General features: G+C 35.8%; 1 protein-coding gene across 1 annotated transcript in view; it reads right to left on the reverse strand.

Annotated features, from left to right (window-relative positions):
* LOC139120630 (bridging integrator 3-like) overlaps window positions 1–26,468 on the reverse strand; it is a 67,380-nt gene that overhangs the window by 26,395 nt on the left and 14,517 nt on the right. Inside the window, 4 exon segments of the mRNA XM_070685139.1 lie at window positions 4,529–4,644; window positions 4,647–4,710; window positions 8,290–8,485; window positions 13,540–13,580. Coding sequence (XP_070541240.1) covers window positions 4,529–4,644; window positions 4,647–4,710; window positions 8,290–8,485; window positions 13,540–13,580 — 417 coding nt within the window.

The raw sequence follows: 26,468 nt of genomic DNA on the forward strand, positions 1-26,468 counted from the left end.
AACTCTGCAATGCCTTTGTGCCCAAATGTCTAGTTTTTTTTATTCCACAGAGAATGTTGACTACTTTTATATTTAATAGTTTTATTGAAGTTTATAACTGACGCTCTAGCCTTTCCAACCACCTTAAAAGACCAGCTTTTATACAAAATGAAAATTAACCCTTTTCCTGCCAAGTCCATATTTCACCACCAGGTCAAGATGGTTAAAATTAATGAAACACAACGTATTCCATATGATGTATTTTAACATAATACTGTACATTTGAAGGCTGTTGAAAACATAATACTGTAAAGTTAATTTTTTTTGGACAAAAGATGCTATAACATACCAAGCCAAGTGGGTGAAAATACGTCATGTTTTGGCTCAATACCGCTTTTTACTGACTTGGCTGATGGGGAAGTGATACAGTTATTACTGTCTGGCAGGAAAAGGGTTAACAAAGCCTGTATATTTTTCATGAGCAAAGCTTCTGTTGACAGCTGAATTTCAGTCCAGGCAAGGATTCAGCAGTAACATGGCAAAGTGTGCAGGTACAGATTGTGCTAACAAGGCTTATACTTTATACTTCCATTGTACTTTATTTATACTTCCATTGTACTTTATACTTCCATTGTACTTTATACTTCCATTGTACTTTCGGAAGAAGAGTAACAAAATCTACTTTTTTTCTGTGAACAAAACACAACTCAAATACTATCAAAACCACGGTCCCTCCACACCGTGTCAAAACTTACAACCACATGTATTGTCCCTTTGAACAAGTATGAGGTATTGCTAAACTTCTCATAGATTTGCTGGACTGATAGTTTACAATTGTAATTTTACGATGATTATTTCAGGCTTGGTAGCCAGACAGTTTATTCAAGACCTTTCTCCATTAAAAAAAACCCAAACTGCACAGTACCTATTTTGGTAGCTTGAAGTCATTCCTTTCTATACAAGCCACAAGCCAGTACATTGTCACTGCTTCCATTATGTTCCAAAAAAAGCGAGAAGCGACCTTACTGTACCGCATGTCTGCCTTTATCACCTCTGATCTAAAATTTGCACAAGATTTTGAACAAAAGATTGCAGATGTTGGATCTATTTTCTGTGTAGAAATGGTCTGGTCTTGTATCACTGCCACATCCCCCTGGGGGCATTTCACGCATTCATAGGAACTGGGTGGCAATAAAATTTAACTGTCAAAATAGATAGATTTGCCATACCATTCAATATTATCAGACATAAATAGTTTCACACATGCTCAAACCAAGCCATCCAATGCATTTTGAAATACAATTCTGTTGCAAACTTCAGTCTGTATTTCATGTTTCTTAACAACTTTTATAATAAATTTCTGTGGGAGATAGACCCTCCAAATTTTTTTGGAAGGTCTATGGAAGATCTCTGTGCTATTATACTAAATTACTATTGAAAATCCACAATTTGTCATGCACTTCACATCGGAAATATTCATATTCCTGGATACAAAAAAAGATCTTCGACCAGGACACACAAGTCCTGCAAAGACATCCACACACAGACTGATATCACTTTGCTAGCAGTTAACAACATGTTAACCCTTTGAGCAACAAACTTCATTTTTGTTGCCTTTATAAAATATACCACATTCAGTTTTGTTCAGATTTTTGCTAAATTTTGATAGTGAGCCAACAAAATGTGATGTCCATTGGGTCAAAAATTATCGAAAAAACTACAGAAAAATTCATAAAATTAGTAAAGTGTAAAATTTTGGCGGGAAAATGTAAAAACCTCAAAGGGTTAAAATAGTGCCATCATTATTCTGATAGCATTAACATATTTTTTTTCACTTTAAATGAGGCATCCCATAAAACAAATTACATTCCAACTTGGTAACTTTGCAGCTTTTCAGTTTGTCCTAGTCTCTAAAGAGCATGAGAATATGTTTGTATCAATTTTGCATAAAAGGCATTGTTCAAGAGGATTTGGGGATTTTTTGGCATCAGCTCACAAAAGGAGGAGTATAAAAAGTTGCACTGTTAGCCCCACACAAATAGTGAGACTAATGTGAAGGACACTGAAGGACAGGGAAGGACTACGAAGGACGGTATGTCTGAGTTAATACAGAAAGGACAAAAACAGTATTTTCAGTCCAGATTTAAGTGAAGGACAGCCTAACCTCTCGAGAGTAGGGTGATGGACTGTGTTATCTGAACTGTTATCTGAACAAAAAGGGCTAAAGGCCAGCATTTTCACTACACAACAGGATGAAAGACATATTTGCACGGCAAAATATTTTTAGTGTAGAATATCCTGAAGGATGGTAGTTTCACTGCAAAATAGGAAGGACAATGTATCAGAGCAGAATAGATGAAGAACACTATATTTATTACAGAATAGGGTGAAGGACAGTATTTTCACAATAGAATTGGGTGAAGGACAGTATTTTCACAATAGAATTGGGCAAAGGATGGTATTTTCACAGTATACGGACCGAAGGACAACACTATCAGTGCAGAATATCATGAAGGACAGAATTTTCACTGTAACGGATAGGGCGAAGGACAATGTTATTGAGACAGTATAAGGCATATTTTTGTAAAAGAATTGGGTCTACATCTTATCCTTTGCTGAAATTTTGTTCTTTGACTAATTACGAACAGAAAATACAACATTTCACCACTTAATTAGGTTTTCTATTTGGCCGCCTCTGTCCTTCACAGTCCTTCGCCGTCCTTCCTTTTTGTTTTTGCTCACACATTCTTGACAAAGTGTACCACAGCTTGCTACTTATGCATATATTATGCATATCTTCATTTGCATCTGATGTACATCTTATAGAGCTTGTGTCCCATGCATACCAATATTTACTATAGAAACACAAAGACTACAGTGCTTGGAACTGAAGATTCATTTAAAATGAGACAAAATAGTTCAGACCTAACCTTAGAGCTTTGCCAAGATGAATGCAATTGAGAAACATTTCCATCACACAAAAAAAAATCTTTCACCCATGCAATAGTAGTTGACAAAGCCATGAACCAAGGAATATGCCAACAATTTTCATATCTTGTCAAGACTATCTGCCAGACGCACATGGTGAAAAAAATGCATAGATGTGCCTCCAATACTTCAATAGCAGAAAATTAAAACACTGTATGCACAACTCTTAAAAGGTTAGAACACTATGTGTGCGAAACAATTCTGGGCAGATCGTCCATGTAGCCGACACAAACACGAAGTGTCTGTTACCGGCTACCAAAAAGTATGAAAAATAGTAAAGAATGAGCTACAAAACCACAATCAGTTTTAAGTTGAAGGTAGAATAAGTCTGTGCCTTTGTATAAAATACTCTAAAAATAGTAGAAAGTGAGCAACCAGCTGAGAGTTAGTCGAGGAGACCTTTACCACATATCATTTGCATCTCATTGTCGGCTACATGGACTGTGTGCCCAATTCTGAGAATTTAGTCAACAGAAAACTTTAGAGTTATTTCAGTATCAGTGTTACTCTATACACAATAATAATTTATTTAAAAACCTGTCAATACATCATGATCTGTCTATATTCTGGGCTGTAGAGAATATTGGACAAATATTTGTTTAGAAGATATTCTGCCGATGAGTGGGGACAAGGAGCAGTAGGCGTGTAGCGTTATACATCAGTACACAGAGACACGTTATTTACCGAGAGCACGCTGCAACCTCTGGCGAATGTGGGTACTATGAATAGCTGTACGCACACTCTCACTTGTAAGAAAATCCAGCGGCAATGCACTTTATCTTGAAAATACTATTTTTATGATCAGATGAAAATATAAATGTTATTAATAATTAATATGTTATTATGAACAAGCGAACACGGAAAACAAATGTTGCAAAAGATCGAGTCATAATGTTCAAAAATTGGTACTCATAGTACCAACACTCGTCATAATTCATGTAGCGTATGGCATGGCTACATTCGAAAGATAACGCGTCCCTGTGCATCAGTATTGGTGTGCTAATCCAAACACAGACATGTGACTAATCGTTGTAACAAGAAAACAGACAGGTCAATCTCCAATGTGACATTCCGTCATTTGTCAAAACTTTCCCATCCAGGACACAAAGTATTGTTGTCAATTTTCTATGCAAACAATGAGTGTATCACTTCTATTCCATTGAGAATCTCCTACTCTATGATTTTTCCAGACGCTGAACTCTTTCAGCACCACAGTTTGGCCGAAACTCCTGCCCTTGTTTACTATTTTAAGGCTGGACTTCTATAAACTAACAGAGGAGGGTGATAGGGTTAAACACACACTAATTACCGGTTATTCAACAAGTTTTGTATAGGATGTGCCTTAAGCAGTAGACGGACACAGACACGGTGTGCACATATGCATGCATATACCATTAGATATAAAAGAAAGCTATGATCAAGACACAGGCAGACTGACTAGCAAATATAGAAAGACAAGACTTAGATGGACACACAGATACAATCATAATATGTATTGTCCCTGTAATACCTTAACTAAACACAAAGACATGTCCCAGGTCTTTGTATTTCTATCACTCACCGTTTCCAATTTCACGATATTTGGTCCTGTTTTTTCCCTGTCCTGGTACTTCTCCACTTTAGCTTGACACTTCTTGTACTCTTGCAAGCTCTGCTCCCTTTTCTTGACGCTGCATAGATGTGTGGAAATATCGTACTGAACTTCTTCATAGGTTCCATCATGGTCTTGTGAGCGTTTGAATTCTACATGGACAAATACAGGACAAAAATCTTTTTAAAAATTAAAAAAGACATAGAGAGCCTGACCAGAAACGATCTAGCTTTTTTCTCCTTGGAAGACGTATTCTTACCAAATCTGACTGAATGTTTGCTCAGAAGAAAAGATGTGTCACAAAAGTTTGGAAAAAAAGAAAGGCTATTTGAAGCAAAATCTGAATTGAGAGTTGAACAACAAAGAGCAGGTATACATACTGGACATTAGTGGACAAAAGTTATTAATTTCAACACAATTAAAAACCATCCAATGGTAGGCCAGTGCACTATAGCCTTGAGGGGGTTAATATTGAATATGTGTGTGGGTACATTTCTATCATATTTCTATAACATTTCTATTATTTCCTTCATCACAGCAAAGTTCAGATATTTTTAAAAACCATTTACGCAGTGGTAATTCTGACGGGATGCAAAAACCTGTTTCCTTCTTTGCAATGTTCACCACAAAAGCCAAAACTGTCGGCAAAAGAAATCACAGAAAACAGACTCCACATGGTCTTTTCTCTATTGCTGCAGAAATTAAGACAATTTGACAATGGCCAACCTGAAAAATGTCTGTAAATACTGTTTTTTTATTATTGTAAGCAATCATATGGAGACAAAATGAAAATTTTTATGGGTTCAAACAAATTTAAACACTTTGACAAAGCATGGGGCTATTTTTGTGAGGTACCAGGCTGCTGGTGGTATTGTGAGTCCAGCTTGAAATACAATGTGCGTTTGGGATTAAGAAATCATGCTTGCCTTTCCACCCCTTAGAATAATAAAATTATGTTATTTTTTCACTTTTGGGAAAACATGCTATAAAACACAAAAGCCATTCTGTGCGGAGTGAAAAAGAATTTTCTTTTTTTGGAGTCAGCAGAGAAGGTGCTGGCAGACAATTTTTAGAGTGTTGAGAATCTCATGATAAATTTGTGCAAAAATAACGAATGAATACTAATGAACAACATCTGCTGGGTAGGTGGTTGATAACACACACCAAAATAGGTGCCGAAAAAATGCAAAGTGTTCTGAATAGAACTGTACTGCAACACTGAGAAAAAATTCCAAACCCTCCCTTCACTTGACTGAAACAAAAAAATTGACATTTGTTGACAGAGACAATGCCCAACCAATGTCATATGGTGGAAAAAACTTTAATGACTAAAAGGGACAAAACTTGCACAAACGGTTTGGTATTGACTTGCCAAAGTTTCAGTTTTGACCTTCATCTTTTTTTTTGCTATCCAGAATAAACCATGGAAACATAGCGGAAAGATGTATAATATTAGTATGTTGTGGGCTGAAATATGAACACCTGTGTGCAATCCCTCATATCTCTCAATTAGTGGTTTAGCCATGAATACACGTATTGGCCCCTACAGCAGTCACCACTGCTGAGAATATACATACTGCTGTCTCTCAGGAATTGACGATACCATGAAAACAAGCCAAGCAGTTATTATTGTACAGATTATATTTATCAAGGTGATATGACAAGAAATACGGACGCAATTTCCAACAAAAATGTGTCAAGTTTTTTGGTATCTGTCCCGTCCGTAGTCGTATCTCAGTAAAAAGCCTGCAAGCAGGCTGGTTTGTTATGAAAATAATGATATTCAAATGAATCTGCTCAACAAATTAAAAATTATTTTGAGAGGGGAGCTTTAAAGACCTGACCCCATGATTTTGTGCAGTGTTGCAACTTCCTGACATTTTCAGAATTAAAATTCTGCTGTGTGAGGTGTATGACTAGCTGAAACTTTTGATATTGTACAAAAATAAAAACAAATGCACTTTCCTCTTAACATGGTGGATTGCTTAAACTATGCTGTGCTAGTGTTGACAAATCAACTCAACTTCAGATTATAAGTTGTCAACAGTGACATCGGACATTTCACACACACATATTGTACTGATTGACAAGTTCAATATTAAGTATTTCAACCTTGATTGACACGGTTGACCTTTTCAGAATGCAAACCTGTATCATATCTATTGTGCAGTGAAACATAAGCATGAGTGAATAAGCATGATATCTATATACATCTTTTGTGCCGTGCCAATCCGCCATAGTAATATCCAAACTGCTATGATACAAATATTAGCCTTCTACAGAGAATTTATGAGGTAAACCAGACAAAACCAGCTGTTCTAATCAATTTTTTTTTAAACCGTCAAAATGGATTGCATCACATCAATGACATGCACTGCCGCTAGCGTTTGGTATCCAGATTTATGACCAACCTAGCACGCTTTCAGTTGTCATACCCATTCCTGTCAGCACGGACGTAGCTGCATGCATTTAGGAAGCTTCGATGAGAATATCAACACATTTTGCATCGCTTTCTGTGACTTTTCGATGTCAGACGTTTTTTGTAGTTAATTGTTTATCAAATGTTCCTGGGGCAACTGATGTTATCCTTGATCAAAACACCATGGCAACATCTCCATGTGTTCGTGTTATCGTATTCTTTGGAGAATGTTACATAATAAGCAGCTCTTGTTAACATTAAGAAATTTCAACGACTAAAGATTCTCTCTAATTAATAAACGCAAAAACATAGGCTAGTATGATGCAAAAATTTTCAAAAGCTCTTCATATTGCTTTTTGATAGATAAAATTCAATAGTTGTCATTTTTGGCAATATTTTTATTATTTTTTATGTCAACAAAAAATGGATACACTCCATAAAGTAGTTTGAAATACAAATTATAAGCCTAGTATCGTAGTATCAGCCATAACATATTCCATACAATATGCAATTTACTATTAATACATTGATCCGATATTCCAAACTAAAATTTCTTTGTTGACAATAACATTACACATTACATACACTGGTATAAAAGCTGTGCTGACAAGCTGAACACAGAATGCCAGTGTTACCACAAGATTTAGTACCGTGTAGAAAAAAATAAACTATCACAAAAATTCTGGAAAGTGAATCAAAATTTACACCTAATATGAGGCTCCTTTGCTGCTTTGTGCAATCAAGCAAACAGAAGCTTTCTTCAGAGTGTTTTCTGTAACTACTGGGATGAAGTAGTTATTTGATGTATGCTAACAAGACTGCTGAACAGTGACTAAATCTGGGGGTTTTATAATCATAATTCATTGTTGACATCAGTACATCGGTATTGATACCTCACTATTGACTAAGTTTGGTTTGCTGACCTAGGTAGTGTAACCAACAGAAAACAACAATTTGAAAAGTTTGATAGTCCAAATATCTATCCTGGAGGCGCATTCTACCTTCAGTCTATCTATAATATCATTCCTGTTTAAGACAAACTCACCAGAAGTACATTGTGATATTTCTGTGAAAAATGTGATGAACAACAGGTTGAACCATAACCTGTGATTCATCACTTTTGAAACAAATTCTTTCTATCACTAGTCTTTCATAACAAAACATGCCTTCAGTAATTATTTTAACCTGTTCACCCCCAATTCCCTGTAAACAGGTCCACACTCACCATAGACAAGAATGGGTTTTGGCCAAACCATTGTGGTGAAAGGGTGAATACACATGAGGGGACAGAAAGTTTTCAACATTTGCATACCAGTTCTGCTGTCAGAGTTTCTAACTTGTAGACGCCGCTATTCAACTCTTCTAATGGCTTGAGTTCATCCTCTGTTTGACACACTGGACTAGCAGCCAGGTCTTGTGTGATCTTGCTCTGTGCCCTGGACAATGCCTGCATAGACTCTGTGCACTTTTTTGTGTCTTTGTACACCTTCTTTGTGGCTTCGTCCAAGCTGAGAATAAGAAGAAACACACACACAGGCATATAGAAAAGAAATTGTGATACATAGAAAGGAATATATTCAAAGAAGAACCATTTTGAGAGTAAAAGGACTCTCACGAAAAGGGATATATTCAAAGAAGAACCATTTTGAGTGTGAAAGGACTCTCAGGTTAAACAATGTCTGAATCTCCTGCAAAGATGTCACACCTATGTAATGCCTCTACATCCAAAAAGGAAATTCGATTTTTATTTCTTAAACACTATCATGATAATTTCAAGTACCATTGGAGTGTGTAGGGTTGTTTAATTGAGTATTATTATGAAAAAGTTCTTAAGAAGACGCCCTTATAAAGGCAAATTTGCGACAGCTAAATTACATACCATACACGGAATCATACTTAACAAAACCAAAAATGGATATGAATTAGAATTCTTGGACACGGATAAGCTGCAAACAGCCATGGCTGCCCTGGTAGACAGGAAGACAAGTTCTAATCTAAAGAGCCATCCAAAGATCAGCTGATTGTCATCAACCAATCGGTGAAGTTGCTCATGTCTGCTTTTGAGCTGTTTTAGTCCAGATAAAACAGATTCTTCTCATAGGGAAAAAAACCTGGATTTTTAACTGTGAGAGTTGACGCATATGTGGCAACAAGATGCAGCTGACATCTGTGGATTAAGAAACAAGTGCTGCTACAAAATTGACTGCTGGCATTAATGTAAAATAAAGTGTGTTTAGAATTTTTTGGCACAATTTGAGTGTGAAAGACTTGTACTGGACATGCGGCAGGGAGAAAGCCTCTGATTGTCCAAAATGTATGAACTGCAGCGGAGATGCAGAAAATATCCACATTGAAATGAAAAAGAAGGGCAGTTTGCGGTGCTCTGTATCAGCGGTCACTCACTAAAACACAGCAATGTACACAGAAGATAGCACTCTCTGAGTATTCTACGTTGTCAACGTGCACAAAAAGCACACAAGGTCAACCACAATGATGTCGTATGTCAATGTAACTCTATCCTTTTGCTCATATCCAACATAATTATCTCAAAGATAACCCACGCATAATAATAAATACAACTTTCATTAAAACTGCTCATTAATTGACCAATAGTCTTAAAATATTCATGAATGTCATTATGCTGTTTTTCACGATGTGTAAATTGCTAAATGGGTTTCAGTAAAATTATTGACTGTCCTATCAAATGAAAATGGGCCGTAAATAAGTGTTATACTTTTTTCATATTAGGAAATTAATATTACAGGCAGACAGCAGTATGTTGTTGTTATTATATGTATCTGGCGTTAGTAAATCTTCTACTTTTCAGTTTCCTCATGTTTGCTTCATAATTGGTATTTTCAAAATCAAGAAACAAAGCTCATTAATTGTGAAATGCAGACTTTCACTCACTGAACCAAAACAAAGCAAATGTATTGGAACTAACTGAAGTCTACATCTACTAACCATACCTGTCCGTAATGTGCTGACTTGTACTTAAAGTTTTTTGTAAAACAGTGTTTAACTGAGGTCACAAATGCTTTTGAAGACACTAATCGAAGGAAAAAGCCAGAAAACTACAACATTTTGGCCAAACTGACTTTGCACAAGTGAAATCGCAAAACAAATTTTGCTGATTGATGTCTCTAAGATAAGCAAATGTTTAGTATTTGAACTAACCTATGCACCATAAAGCAAAGCCCACTCAATGCTTTGAAAAAAATAACACCTCCAGCTGTTGTTACCATTTCAAATTCATTTGTTTTTTTTCAAAAACAAAGTGGTTTACCCAAAAGATGCACTTCGGATGATGTGAAGCTGTCTTGCTTTGTCTGATACAAATTACCAACAAACTACAAATTACACTCATTGTATCGTTTCCTGGAAGATTTACTCCATCCACACTATGATATGGTTCATTGTCTTTTCTGGCATGGTATGTACAAAAAATGGAATGCAGTAAAAAAATAAGAAAAAAGGCTTGTGAAACTTTCACTTTGTGACAATCACTCTAAAACGTACACACAAATCTAGCATAAGAAATTTGCCTGTCAAAACCTCCCTTGTTTGCAGTGTATCATAATTTGACCAATAATGACAATCTATACATCAGTGTATCTTGTTTGTTAATATAACGACTGATCTGATTGCTCAACCAGCAATAAAAGTATTTACAAGGTTCACAGAAGCCAACTAACATTCATCAGCCATATGATAGAAATATTCCCCGAGATCATCACAAAAAGCACAAGACAGAGTCACTGACCTAGAAATAGGTCAGACCACAGACTGCTGCCAACCTGCTTATTTGTCATGGGAGTTACCGATGGGCCCTAGACCATGGATAAAGCATCTGCAAACAAAGGGTACACAGTCTTTTGTTGGGCATTCATGTTATTATAGTTCATGCTGTATACCAATGTGCAAGAGGATATTTTCATATTTCTTTTCTAACTTGTTCAATTTCATTGATATTGCATTGGGATCAAATACATATGAATATGAGAGTTTACAAATGGATGGTAAACCAGCGAACTGATCTTGCATGGCTAAACATGACTTAATATTAAGGTAGTACATGCCTTGAAACTGAATTGAAAGACACAACAATTTTTCTAAAACTTTAGGAAACTTTCAATCATACTCTTACCAAATAAAGTATAATACTCAGTGGTCACCAAGCAAATTTTGGTACCAGAGAAACAAATTACCCAATATTTATTGATATTTGAAATTCAAAATGGCCGCCATCCCTAGGACAAATAAAATTTTCAATTTTTGAAAAACTAAGATGGTCAAAACTTTCATTCTTCCAAGAGCTTTAAAATGAGCCCCCACAAGTAGTAGACCAAAGACACATTCTAAAAGCGTGAGAGTCAGAATATCTGCAATCTACATATCCCTGAGGCATATTCTACCTTTAACCCTATGAGCGCCAAAGTCAATTTTTGTCACCTTTAGAAAATATACTCCAGTCAATTTTTTTCAGGTTTTCATCAAAATTTTGATAACAAATTGTAGCCAATGAAATGTGGTGTCCATTTGGTCCAAAATTATAAAAAAATTACAGAAAAAGTTATAAAAATTGGTAAAAATGTTGACTAAAATTTTGGTGGGAACAATTGCAGCACTCAAAGGGTTAATACTTCTTGATCTCTGACAATTCACTTCCAGTCACTATATTTGTCTATACCTAAAAGCTATATTACCATGACTTCTTTTCCTTTACACATCTTAATATTATCTATACTGCCATTGTGTTATATTTACAAACGGTTTAAGTCAAAAGTTGCTCTTACAACTATGATATGAAGCTTACAAACACAACAGCATGGAGAACTTCTAGTGCAAAATGACCCTAAAGCCAATGGTGACAATTGTCTCAAAACTATGATTTTTGTTGTTTTTGTGGTCATTTTTTCGGCTTTTACTTTGTTCTTGTGAACCACAAAATGATGTCTGAATTAAAATGTAAAATGTAAAAATATACAGATTATGTTTTCAGCGAAGGGATATTCTGATTTAGGCTCTGATTTTACAATAACTGATAGTCACAAAGTCTCTTTCAATCAGTGTTATTTTCTCTTATTGTTTACAAACACACCAGTCTGATAATGACAGTCTACTGACTTCACAAGTCAGACGCTTTTTCAGTCAGTTACTAAGTACTACCAGTGCATGCAGGGAACATACTACACACTTTTTGTAAAGTAGTGTACCATTCCAAAACCAAAATTCATAAGCTGTCATTATTATTCAGGTGGCTATGTATATCTGTATGTCTACCATGTGAATGAGTCAGTCTTCACCTTTCTAATCTTCAGCTGCATAGTCTCCAGCCATGTTGGAATAAAGTAGCATTATAGATTAATAGCACTCGCTGCCTCCGGTCTTCCTTACACCCCTTCAACATTGCAATGCTAACATCGCCGGCCCCAGCATGCTACCAGGTGATCGACAGTACCACTGTAATCCCAGTCAGGTCACAGTGTGCTGGTTAAGCTTGTTGACACTTTCATTCCTTCCACTGATTTACGCGATCAAAGAGAACTTTAATGGTAATACACTAAATGGCGCGTCTGCCACTGTCCTAATACACGCAGTGCGTGTCATTCATACTTCCAAGACCTGCATTAGGGGGCAAGATGGCTGGGATGCGGGAGAGCTGATTTGAATTTTCCACAAAGATATTCATTCATATGTCAGTGTGGTGAGCGTTAAAAAGACTTGTCTGTACATTTAATATACGTCAAAGGAAACTGTTTTGTCACTGGTACAGGTACATCTTTTGAAAGGTGTCTTAACACTTTTGTGGGGGTTTTATGCATAATAGCTGACCTTTAACTAAACTAACAAACTAGCCATCTGCTAAATAGATACCCCCATCATGGTGTTCTCATTTGACAAAACTCTCTTCCGTTCATCTGCACTAAAAGTGTTCTCTTGATCAATGAAAAAGTGAAATTCTGTAAATCTATGTTAAATAAACAGTGCAGTATTGAGGTAACAAAGACTTAAAAATAAAAGATGGGAGTACCTATCTTTATGCTATAGGTAGGTAAATCCATCTTTATATATATATATATATATATATATATATATATATATATATATATATATATATATATATATATATATATATATAATACATACATATATATTATAATTTATGTGTTGGTATAGAAGAATAAAAGATGGGAGTACCTATTATTATGCTATAGGTAGGTAAATCCATCATATCTATATATATATATATATATATATATATATATATATATATATATATATATTATATATATATATATATATATATATTATTATGTGTTGGTATAGAAGAACAAGAAACTGTACTCTTTTTTAAGAACATAAACAATGAAAAAGTTCTTAGAATTAATAGATATTATCCATATAAGCTTTTAATTTGAGACTCAACTTCATGGGTACAATCTCAATACAAGCCAAAATTGGCAAAACTGGATTGCTAAACTATCAGGTGTTCATTATTTTTTACATTTTGTCGAGTTGAAAAAGGCAATCTGCGAATCCTTTTCACATGTATACTCACACTTCAATCTTGTGGACTTCTCTTTCAAAATCCCTTTCTTCCTGAAAAGAAATATGACAGGTAAAGGAATTCAATATCAGTAACTGAACATCCCATTTTATTTCTGCCTTGCACAAATTTTGGTACAACTTCCATATCAAATATCAAACTACTTTTGGAAAGAGTATATCTATTACCATGGCCATAAATAAATTTACCTTTTGTAGTTTTTGTTATGGATTTTTGTAAGGAATGACAGATAGAAGGGTGGATTAGTTGAAGTATTTCCACTCTACTTTATTCCAACTTCACTTTTTGGGAAGATTGTTCAACAAATACTAGACTTTATGTTATCCAATTTCTTGCTTTTTTGCTGTTTTGGTTTTTGTTATGGGGGGGTGGGGGAGAGGGAGGGGGACACCCATTTGGAGAGTACATACACTACAGAAGGAAGTTGTCTTCACCAGTCCTTACTTGAACAAGCTTTTTTTTCAAATCTTTTTAATTATTAAATAATTCAGTGGAAGTTCATTGCCTCAAGTTTCGAAGGCAGCACAGGTCACTGTCACGGAAACAAAAGTACAGATGTCAAACAAGTCCTGACATAAACGATCATCGAAACTTTTGTTGACTCTGTGATGAATCTACTTCTCGTAACTATCAAAGGGTGACAGCATGATAAAAACGGTAAACATTTGTTTACACACCCAGGAAACAGTTGGTCCGATAGTCTTCCAAAAAATGGCAAGCTTATTTACAAGGCTACAGGTGTTGCATAGTAAGTAAACAGAAACACAGCCCTGTACAGGATATTGTTGACTTGTGACCGGCATAGAATGCATGGGCTTGTCTCATTCACACTTTGTAAATTCCCATTTCCTATTGAACTTTTACTCGATAAAAACCATTCATTATCTGTGAGAAATGTGGGCATTTCCGTCACTACACCAGTAAAACGATTTTAATTACCGTCACATTACCATCAGTACATTTCATCAAAATTTTGTGGTTACAGATTAAATTTGGGAAAATAAATGAACCAGGAACACGAGACAGCATTTCATCAGGTGCATAGCATTTTGATAGCTTCTTCTTACTGTAGGTGATACCAAACAAAAAATACCTAACACAAGCTACAGCTATAGTAACTGCGGCTTTTAAATTTAAGAAACACTCAGCTACTTTTTTTATTAAACTTTAAATAAATTTAACCTTTTTTCAGGATATTTTCGCCATATTAGAAATCATAGTCACTGCTCGCTAAAACTCTGGTAGTACCACCAGACTGTATCACTGCTTTAAAGCATGCAATGGTGTGGACATATCAACCATTAAATTTCCAGACTACAGAAAGTCTTTCATTCAGAGGCAGGTTACCATCAAAAAATGAAGAAAGAGTCGTTTACTCAACAGTGTATGAAGATACTACATGAGGCTTCAGTTGGTTAGTTGGTAAACAGTTATAGAAACCTTCAATTTCTGCAAGGATTCATGAAATCAATGACATGTTTGAACATTATGAAGCTATTGCAGGAAGAAGTAGTTGTTTACATCGAACATAAATGTTTTGAGGTGATCTTCTACTTCAGACAAAGAACAGAAAAACAGAAGACACCAATAGTCCGGTACATCAAACATAAATGCTTTACAAGTACACAGTCTTTTACTTCAAACGTAGCCATGAAAACTAGAAGTAAAGAAGAGGAAGGGAATATCATATGTAAAAAACACTTTCTCTCATCTTAAACTTCACGACGTGAGCCCTAGTTATTATATTTCATCACGTAAAGGATTTTCAGGATCCTGGAGGAAATAAGTTGACCACTTTCAGTTTGGAGGTGTGCAATACACCAGGAGACAATTTTGATTGCAAACAGAACTTAGAATTGAACTAAATTATTAGCTTGTAATCACTGTTTATGACTTTCATGAGACTGTTTTGTTGGGCCAAGAGTTACAACAATACTTTGAGCAAATTTTTGCCAACGTCTGTACACAGCACTGTAAAATGAACATTCTAAACATTTCCCATCAAAATAGGTATGCACAGGTTTGAAATGTTTCACCAATGAACAAACAAGATATGCTTTGTCAAAAAATAATCCTGGAATCAATTTTAAAATATGAAAGACTATATTTAGACACTTTTTAGGAAACTTACTGGTAAGGACTTTGATAAACTGTAGGTTCAAAGCACTCTGAATTCAAAGCAGTTTGAAACTACCGAATTAGATACTGGAAGGGACTCAAAGGTGTTGCAATATTATTTAAATGTGAACTAAAATGAGGAATCCTATCAGAATCAGCGAAATAAAAGTAGCACCAATGACACTTTGCTCACATTTGGTTAGATTTGGCGGGCCAGAGTGAGTGTACATATGATATCTAATAGCTTGTACAGGCCTTAGCTTGTAGTATTTATGATGTCAAGTGCATTTGAACACAATTTGACCACCTAAAGGAACATTCATACCGAGTTTCAACCAAATCTCCAGAATTCCAGAAATTTGCAGGATTTTACCTTTTTTTACCTCATTTGCATATTTTTGACACTTACATACAAGTTCATTTAATCATTAAAGAAATTCACATCTCCACCCGTGGGTGCACCTGTATAACAAACCAAATACTAAGATGGTAGAAGCTGCAATTTTTGAATTTTGATGTGGACGGACATACATACTCACATACACACATAAATACAGATGCCATCAACTTACAATATAAGCTCTCTTTGGTATACGTATGCCACATGTGAGCTAATAAAACTGAGAACTAGAGAATACACAAGTGTTTTGTATTGTCCACACATAAGCACTGTGATACTAGTGGAATAACAATACACACTTTATATATGTATATTTTGCACCTCTATTCAAGGAGGAAGGTAGCATGAAGACTCATCCTTCTAACAATGAAGAAGATGATTTTCTTTTCTTGATGCACTGCAGCATCACAGTACATAGACAGAGAAAGTGAAGTCATGTGCTATCATCACCCCTTCACCACAATGGTTCAGCTGAATACTATTGTTTTATATGGCAAAGTTGACCTATATAAAGTGAAATGGCCCTGGGAAACGGCCTGAGAGGGGTTACAGCCCCAGTATTCAAAACTTTTGTTCTGAGTAACAGGTACAGTTCTGCTGCCTACACTGCTTAAAAAATGCATTTACACACCCAGCGTTCAGCTTGACAACATAGCCTGAATATGTCCAGCCAGCAATATTAATATCATTGTGGAAAACTTAATAATAGAACTGACACAAAGTGAGTTGTCAACAATATGAACAGGCACCCAACACATGATACAGGCTGTTGTGACAGCAGAATACAGGGTATTAAAAATCCTCTATCAAGAAACAAAACACTACTTGGTACACAAAGGGAAAGACTCAGTAAGTTTGGTGGAGCCATAAGCTACTATATATCACTTGTGTATCTGCATTTTTAATGGTATACAGTCACCTGTAATCTAAATATGCCCATATATGGTTCTTTGGTATTAAAAATGCCCGTGTGAGGGCGCTGTTTTTAAAAAGCGGCCACCCGCTTAAAATCTGTGATTGGTTAGATTTTCTCTTTCCATGGTAACTGTGGCAAAATTGGAACAGGTGACAGTATACCTTTAAGAGGGAAAGTCACTGTCTTTGTATGTTATTTTCATAATTTTGGTACTTTTGAAGAGTAAAAGACACCAATCGGTATCTTGAAAATTGTTTTAAAGTGATCAATCCTGCAGAAGACAATAAAAAAATTAACAACAACACGATTTCTAGTGACTACAAGAAATATATGCTGATGAGCTCACAGAATATATGTTAATGAGATGATAATATATGCTAATTTGCATGCTAATGAGTTGACAGAATATATACCGAAAAGCTACGTGTAATGGCTACTGTAATGAATGAAAGACTTTAGCGTACAAAATGGCTAGGTTGTATTTGCTTTCATCATTTGACACATTAATAAAAATTAAATTAAAAATTAAATTAAAAATTAAATTAAAAATTAAAATAGTACTGTTATGCTAGCCTACTCAGGCATTTCCCAGCCACCGATGGTTCTGTTCAGCAATGAAAAGGATGCACAGTGTTCTCCAGACTCGATAGGTCAAAGAGATCATGTGATATCCATACGAACCCACATCTAACGCTTGGGGAAATACACATATTTCTGTACATGTTTGTGCACATGGGTATGTCTGTACCGCAGTTTATTCAACTTCTGGGTTTAAGCTGTTAGGGACACATTTGGTAATAAATGTACTAGGGTAAATCTCCAAGAATGCTATTAGCTAATCCCAATTCCTTAATCTATACAAGGAGAGATTATCACCAAGACATAATGAGGGCTAGGGGTAGGGATAGGGTTAGGGAAACTCTGGTGGATAAATGTCCAGTGGGAATACCACCCCAGAACCTTCCGTTCATGAGTTTAGGTAACATATTTTTACTCAATATACTATTATGAACCACAGCAAAAACAGCATGCAAAAATCTCTTAACAGCTGTCTACAAAGTGCATTTTGATCTTCACATTGCATGGACTAGAAACAGCAACTTCAAAGTTCTTCTTTGTGACCCTACAGACATTAAATTGTGCACTTTATATTGCAAAGTATAGCATCATTTTTGATATTTTCTTCCAAGCAAACACGGAAAAAAATGCTGATACAAAATCTAGATCGACATATACACAAATGAAAAATATCTTTTTCCCCCTCTTTGTCCCCCATTTTTTAAAACCTTTCTCTCTTCTTTTTATAAATACACATAGCTAGATGTAGGCGCAATGACAAACCTTTTAGTTTGAAAACAAAAGATTGTGTCCACTACACAGACACTAGAGTTGGGAATAGTTAGAGATAGAAAATACGACAAGAAGCCCCAAGGAAAAGCCTTCAAGTTTAGAACCAAAGGTCCTGTGACCACTAACCTAATTTCATGCCCCCTTATGGTACAACGCATGTAGATCACCTGCGGCTTCGCATTGCATGACTTTTTTGTATTATTATATTGTGGCCTTTTAAGACTTTTAACATTTGATACCACCTCCACTTTCCTGACTTGAAAGTGATTTAGTTTCTTCTTGGTTGGTGATATAACCTCAAAGGCACAAGCACTAATGTCTCCACTCACTCCTACAATACCTTTCCATAAATGTCACAGTCGATGAATTGTAACCGCCTGTGACTATGGGATATTAAAACACAATTAAAAACAAAAATAGCAGTACCCTTTGTTAGTCAAATATTGCCCTTTACAAGGAGAGGGTTTTTACAGCTTTAATTAACATTTTGATGGCAAACAAAACGTAAGAAGGGGCACTACCAAAAGCTGATGTGACTGACACAGCTTGTGTTACGATATAAATCATCATGTATGTAAAGAGAGACTTTGAGTCACAAAGAATTTGGTGGTTGGCTTGGGTAGTTTTTGAAGAGCTTATTATATAGGGATATGAGACTGCTTTTGTTATAGATTAAGTAAACTTTGTCAATTATTGATTTCTTGAAATATTCAATACGTATTCTAAATTACCACGTAACAAAAACGTTTATATGACTAACTTTCCTAAGTTCCAAACAACTTTGAGTCATTTTTCAGAGAATCAGCTTTTCATAAAGTTGTTTGAATCCAACCAAAGCTTTATAGATAACATGGAAGTTTCTATATTAGTCAACTATTCTCAGAAACTGGAGCCATTTTCCATCTCCGGGCTTCAATAAGTTTTATTTCTATTCCTATGTACATAGACAAGCTGTGCCTTTGTAACTGAAGGCCCATCATACACAGACCTGCAAAAATGGGATGAATCTGGTTTACTTGTAACAATGTCATACAACTGAAAGATTCAACAGCCAGCAAATACACGATGCTGGGCTGCTACTCACCGGAAATCCTGTAACAATTTTTACGTTCGTAATTTGAATATTACTGGCAACTTCTCGAGGTCTTTGTTGAAAATACATAACTCTTCTCAAGAGTATCAAATCCATCTCCTATCTCTTGTCAATCTTATCAGTGACACCCACTTATAATGAATGAGCTATGCCAACAGAGTCAGCCTCCTCTTCATAAAGATACATTCAAATCAAAATATATGTAACTACTCAGGCTTGTTTACAGATGCCAGTAACAAAACTCGAGATGATCTTTTAATTCTTTCACCCCCTCCAACCCCTTTACCTTGAATAGTATGGGATTGTACCACAATCTGGTAGTAAGAGGGTATAGACATGACACTATCTTCACATCACTTGATTCTTTTTAATGTGAGTATACACAGACAGTGAAACTAGTTTCATTTCAAACTTTGACTCTTTTGTTTTTTAATAAGTACTCTAGAAACCTTGGATTTAATGTTGTCAGGCTGAAAGTAAAAATAGTTATACCACTCTCTGCCTCGTGCCCATTGTTCAAACCATGCTTTCTAATTTCCATAACCGAATATTTTATTATTACCACCTGGCTTTCTTTTGTTTAAAAAGTGTCCGATTTACAAGTTCTTTTGTTTAAAAGTATCCGATTTACTAGTAAATCGGACACTTTTAAACAAAAGAAATTGTAAAATGGACACTTTTTAAACAAAAGAAAATCACGTGGCGACAAGTAAAAAAAAACAAATGCGAGACATTAACCAGAAGAAATTTATTTCACCATCAAGTACAGAGTAAAGACACTTTAAAAGAATCACCGGACTGAATTAATTTTGCATGACTGTACATCTCAAAATCAATTACAGGTCACCGTGAAATAACGGATTTGATTGCAAATATCACTTCTGTGTTAGGGTTATTGTTATCATGATCATTCGAAGCTGAAATTTAAGACTTCAAAGTCAGTTGTCAAACACTGAATGTGGAGATTTCAGTCGCCTTTGGTAAATTTAAATCTAGCTATAGGAAACACACGCAGTACCACAGTCATTGTGGATCTAGACATATTGTTTTTATGTACTTGCAGTTTCTGTTGCGCCTTTCTCTGACGTGGCTGTGTAGCTTGGTCTTCCGATTGTGGCCGTTAGCACTGGCGTGACAGGGGGGCTTTTCTTTTACCATCTTTGACTTTGGTAGTTGAGTGCACAGGATACAGCTTTCATTTGTACTTCATCCGCCATATCGAACTACATAGAGCGACTCGGCAATTGCATGTATGCTGCTCAAAGTTTTCGACCCAAATGAGCAGAGCGTGACTCTAACGTCGATCTGCAAACACCTTTTCACTTCATTCAACCAACCAATCAAGCAAACATAATCATACAATTCAAACAAGTCATCGTTGATGACACAGCCCCGCTTGTCCATTTTGTTATAATCTTTGGTGTCTAGGTAGCTGTGGTCTAGGTAGCTGTGGAATGACATTGATGCAACGGGTGCATCAGGCCTGTGACTTGCATAATAAAGTAATCTCAGGAACGTTCAATAAATGACTCATCTCTGCCGGTAATGACCATTGAAGGAACTTTTGATTACATCACACATAACGATGCCCTCACTGCCTCTAGTGTCATGACGGCACATACTATACACATGGTTTGGTGGAATTTTCGAAATGCTATGGGATCGGGTATGTTGTCGTAATCAGCCATCAGCCATTTCAAATCATATAATGAAACAAATTAATGTGCACAAGAATGTATTACGTTTGAACAAAATCAGTCCATCGAGGGACAGTGACCTATGTTTATGTTTCAAGGACATAAAAAAATCACACCAAAATTGAAATCAAATGGCTGTCTATTGACCATATGGATCATAGCACAAAATTAGTAGACATGCATATGTATGTCATAGTACTTTATCGTTGTACCAAGTCTCAACAACATTGGTTAAGGAATATTTGCATATGATTAAGCCTCAAAGACATGAAAAAATCCAAAAATGACCATCTGGCAGCGATATTGGAAAAAAATGACAATCTGGCAGCCATATTGGAACATGTCACGAAGTAAATTGACATGTATGCCATAGTGCTTGATCTTTGTGCCAAGTTTGGACAAAATGGGTGTAATGACCTTTGAATTACGCTTCAAAGACATGCAAAATTCCAACAAAATGGCAGTTCTGCAGCCATATTGGATCCTATCGCAAGTGTAATTGATACATGCATATGCATGCCATAGTACGTGCTTTGCCTTTGTGCCAAGTTGAACAAAATCGGTTCAAGGATAAGGATGTTTGAGTTACGGTTCAAAGACATGAAAAAATTGCAAAAAAATGGCCGCCTGTCAGCCATATTGGATCATTTCACGAAATAAATTGGTGTTCATATGAGGGGCATACTGTTTTGCTTTTGTGCCAAATTTGAACAGAATCGGTTCAAGGATGTCTGAGTTATGGTCCAAAGACATGTAAATCGCAACAAAATGGCCGCCTCACGCCCATATTGGATTGTATCGCAATATAATTTGACATGCATATGTAGGCAATAGTGTTATGTCTTTGTGCCAAGTTTGAACAGAATCGGTTGGAGGATGTTTGAGTTATGGTTCAAAGACACGAAAAATCGCAAACAAAATGGCCGCCTTGCGGCCATATTGGATCGTATCGCAAATAGTTTGACATGCAGATGTAGGCCATAGTGTTATGCCTTTGAGTCAAGTTTGAACAGAATCTGTTCACGGATGTCTGAGTTATGGTCAAAAGACATGTAAAATCACAACAAAATGGCCGCCTCGCGCCCATATTGGATCATATCGCAAAATTATTTGACATGGATATGAAAGCCATAGTGTTATGCCTTTGTGCCAAGTTTGAACAGAATCTGCTCAAGGATGTCTGAGTTATGGTCCAAAGACATGAAAATCACAACAAAATGGCCGCCTAGCGGCCAAATTCGATCGTATCACAAAATAAATCGACGTGCATCTGTAGGTCATAGTGCTATGCCTTTGTGCCAAGTTTGAACGAAATTGGTTCAGCAGTGTCTGAGAAACTGTTGATGACGGACGGACGGACGGACGGACGGACGGACGGACGGACGGACGCACAGACGGGACCCAATCTATAAGTCCCCGCCGGACTTCGTCCGCGGGGACTAATAAAACCAGGTGCTCAACACGTCATCGTGACTACAATAGCAACACACGTCAACTTTGTTTTATCCAATCATGGGTTATTTTTTATACTTTCATTCAACAAGGTGTCAAAACGCGTCAATGTTTTCCTGCCAAAGTTTCAACGTGCACTGCACTAAAATTACAAATAAAAACTTTCGGCGTGCAAACAAGGCTCTAAAACTCGGCAAATTCGTGGTATAACACGGTAAGCGAACTCGTAGTCGGCGGTTTACGGAATTTAACGGTACAGTTTGCCAGTAAAACTCCGAGGCCCGCAGGCCGAGGAGTTTTATGTAAACCGCCTCCTACTCGTCCGCTTACCTATAGTAAAATATGGGTTTTGTCCATGCCGTTAAACAATTAAAAACACGTATGCTGAGAATCCACTTTGTTACATGCTAGAAGTAAGTTTGGATGGACTGAACCAAGACAGGTGGATTTCTTCAATGAAAGTCTTTGTTTACTTGATATTATTCCTTGGCTGCGGTATTGCACAACAGTGATACTGCTTTCCAATGTCAATAGCAGTCACCCATATGTTGTGATGTTGATATTGATAGATTAATTCAGGTCAGGACTAAAATTCAGATGTCAACAATAATATCAGACATTCAGCACATCAAGGCTGTGATTGGTAAGTTGACATGCATCAGGCACTTTCAATTACAATTTGTGTTGTAAAACAAGAAATTGTACTTCAAGTATGGAACAAAATACTGGGCAATAAATTTGATAATTCATCGCTCATGGAACATTATCCAATCTACTGCAAAGGTAGTACATGCCAGCTTGCAATTAAATTAATCATATCTTCACACTTTTATGCCAAGTGCCAAACGACATGTATCCTCAACATATGTCATTTCTACTTTTTGAGACAATTAGAAAACGGACAGATGTCATCTTTCCACATCAAGGGAGGAGATTTTTATTCTAATTTAATTGTCACTTCAACCTGATTATCTGACATCATACGCAAGGTCAAATTAAAAGGTGGGCCTTCTCAAGTATCAATGTTATCTCAGATCGTTTCTCACATACATACTCATATCACAGCTATTGTTCTGGAGATAAATAATAAGTTGTTTTATGCTTAACAGCAGACTGATAATACTGCCAGTATTATCAGTCAGACTACCACCTCACTGCACAATCATTCCAAACTTGAGAAAATAATCCAGCACAATTAAAAAATATGTACCACGAAGGGTACAACAAAAGTGTAGTATGATTCAATACTTTTCATGGAATGACAGTTGCAAAGGACACACCTTCCGGGTAGTTCTGTTTACAGAAGATTTCACAGATGAGTTAAAACATCATCTTGATGGTTTGCTGCAAAAACGAGCCCTGCCACTCCTTGACATGTGACCAAGCTACCCGAGTGGCAAAGGCTACGAATTCGCAGCAACTTGATGGTGACAGTGCTTTTACGAAGTAGGAATGTAGATTAAGGTAGTATGCGCCTCGGAAGTGAGAGACTTACACTTTTGCTCAAACTTTCCTCAAGGAATATTTCAACCATTCTCTTTCAAAATCAAAAATAAAAATAGAGGGTCACCGTTTTGGTACCAGAGGCACAAATTACCCAAGATTTACCGATATTTGAAATTCAAAATGGCCGCCATCCCTGTGTTAACTCTATAAAGAAAAACATAATTTTCAAGTTTTGAAAAACTTAAGATGGTGAAAAGTTTTCTTTCACCAAGAGCTTTAAAATGAACCCCCTCAAGTGGTGGATCAGAAAAGAATTGTAAAAGTTTGAGAGTCTGAATATCTGTCCCAGAGGTGCGTTCTACCTTAAACAATAATACTGTACACCTTCACATTACGGGAATGGGGTTGAGCCATATAATAAAATCTTGTGTAAGGGACTTTTCACTGGAAATGGGAAAATCATGTGTTGTTTTAATTTGCTTTGGCTAGGTTTTTTGAGGAGTTATTTGTGCAGGTTTTTTGTTTTGCGTTGTTTTGGTTTTAGTTATTTTGCAAATCATAGTTACATTTTCCAATATCTGCACCCTAACACAACTTTCTATTATTATCACATGACTAAACAATGATGATTTCTTGTTAGTTTTGTGGCGTTGTTTTTGGTCTTTGCTTCTTTTATTGTAGCATGAACAAACAAATTAGAATTGCACACTTCTCACATATCAAGAACCTTTTCATTTTAAACGCATGAATTACTGTACCAGTAACTTTGGTTAAACACACTGCTGTAAAACCAATGCAACAGTATCATATTATCAGACCCTTTGCTTCAAGTACATGACATCAATGTTTGACAATAGAAGGCTAGCAAACGACAGATATAAAAACCACAAACAACAGAAAGCTAACAAATAGATATAAAAACTGCAAACAACAGAAAGCTAGCAGGCGAATATAAAAACTGCAAACTTCTCAGAACACATTTTTGATAGTTCAGAGGAAAATGCTGACACGCCATATTCCAATCTATAATTAATTCCAATCTATAATTAATTACAATATAGTTTCCTTTTCCATATTCTAACTGGTCGGACAATTTTTACAAAATACAGCAAATACTGTCTAAGGATCCATGACATAAGACTTTTGAGAGCCCTATTCTTTCCTCTTATGAAACTAAATGGTGACTGACTATAAGCATCTGACCACTAATTTGTTAATTTTACCTGCCTATTTTCCTACCAAAACCTCCCCTATATAAAAATAGCATCAAATAAACTTTGCTTTCATTTGGTTTACATGTGGCATGCCAGAATGAGTGAGCACAGGTATATTCAAGAACTTCCATGGGCCTTAGTTTGTTATATTCATAATGTGAAGTGCATTTGAACATATTTTGATGCTCCATCCATCAAATAAGAAGGCAAAGTATGTATTGGTTAGCAACTGTTGTAATGGACACATACATACCACAACATGCAGCCTGGTACATCAAAATTTGTGATACCATCCACCATACCAAAGTAAAGGTGTCATGTTGAAATGTTGCATTTCACAATATTTGGCAATGCATCAAGAAATAATCATCAAGAAAACAACATCATTAGCATATTTTTAGTAACGCTAACTTCATCTCAACAAATGCCCATTTACAGTTGAGCATGCATCTACCCTCAACACATACATACATATAGACATAGACATGCAAATACTGCCAACTTCTAATATAAACTCAAACTCACTCTCTCTCTCTCTCTCTCTCTCTCTCTCTCTCTCTCTCTCTATATATATATATATATATATATATATATATATATATACACACCAAATATGGGATTAAAAGTAGGACACATTTCTATGAATCACTACCTTAGCTAACTATACATTACATTTTGAGTCATATTTGAAAACTTTTTGACAATAGGATTATACCACAAATAGAGGTGAAAGGGTTACAATAAAGAAAGACTGTGGTCTGGTCTTGATGCACAAAGTGGCCAATCATGCATACATGTACTTGGTTTTTCAATGTGTTAAGGTGGTTGGAAAGGCTATTTTTGCACCAATTCTTTTCTCAGAGTTAATGTCAAGTTTCAAGTGTTAGAATCAAGATATTTAGTTCAAATTTTCAGTATAACTCCCTTACTTAATATTCTCTCCAAAGAATATAAAAATTGTATATTTGCAGCCATGATTTTGAAATATGACACCAGTAAATATTCAAATTTAATGTGTCATATTTTTTTTACATATTTGAATTTAATAATAATTGGATAGTATTAATATTACCAAATTAGTTATAAATATGTTGACACTATTTATTGTAAGATTTGTACTGCAGGATTTGTAAATAAAATTTGTTTTTATGATTTTACATGGGTTTATATTTATATATCAAAAAATTATTAAAAATTCTTTCAATTTCAAAATGTGATTTTTCAAAAATACTTC

This window comes from Ptychodera flava, chromosome 20 (genome assembly GCF_041260155.1).
Source record: "Ptychodera flava strain L36383 chromosome 20, AS_Pfla_20210202, whole genome shotgun sequence".
Taxonomy (NCBI): domain Eukaryota; kingdom Metazoa; phylum Hemichordata; class Enteropneusta; family Ptychoderidae; genus Ptychodera; species Ptychodera flava.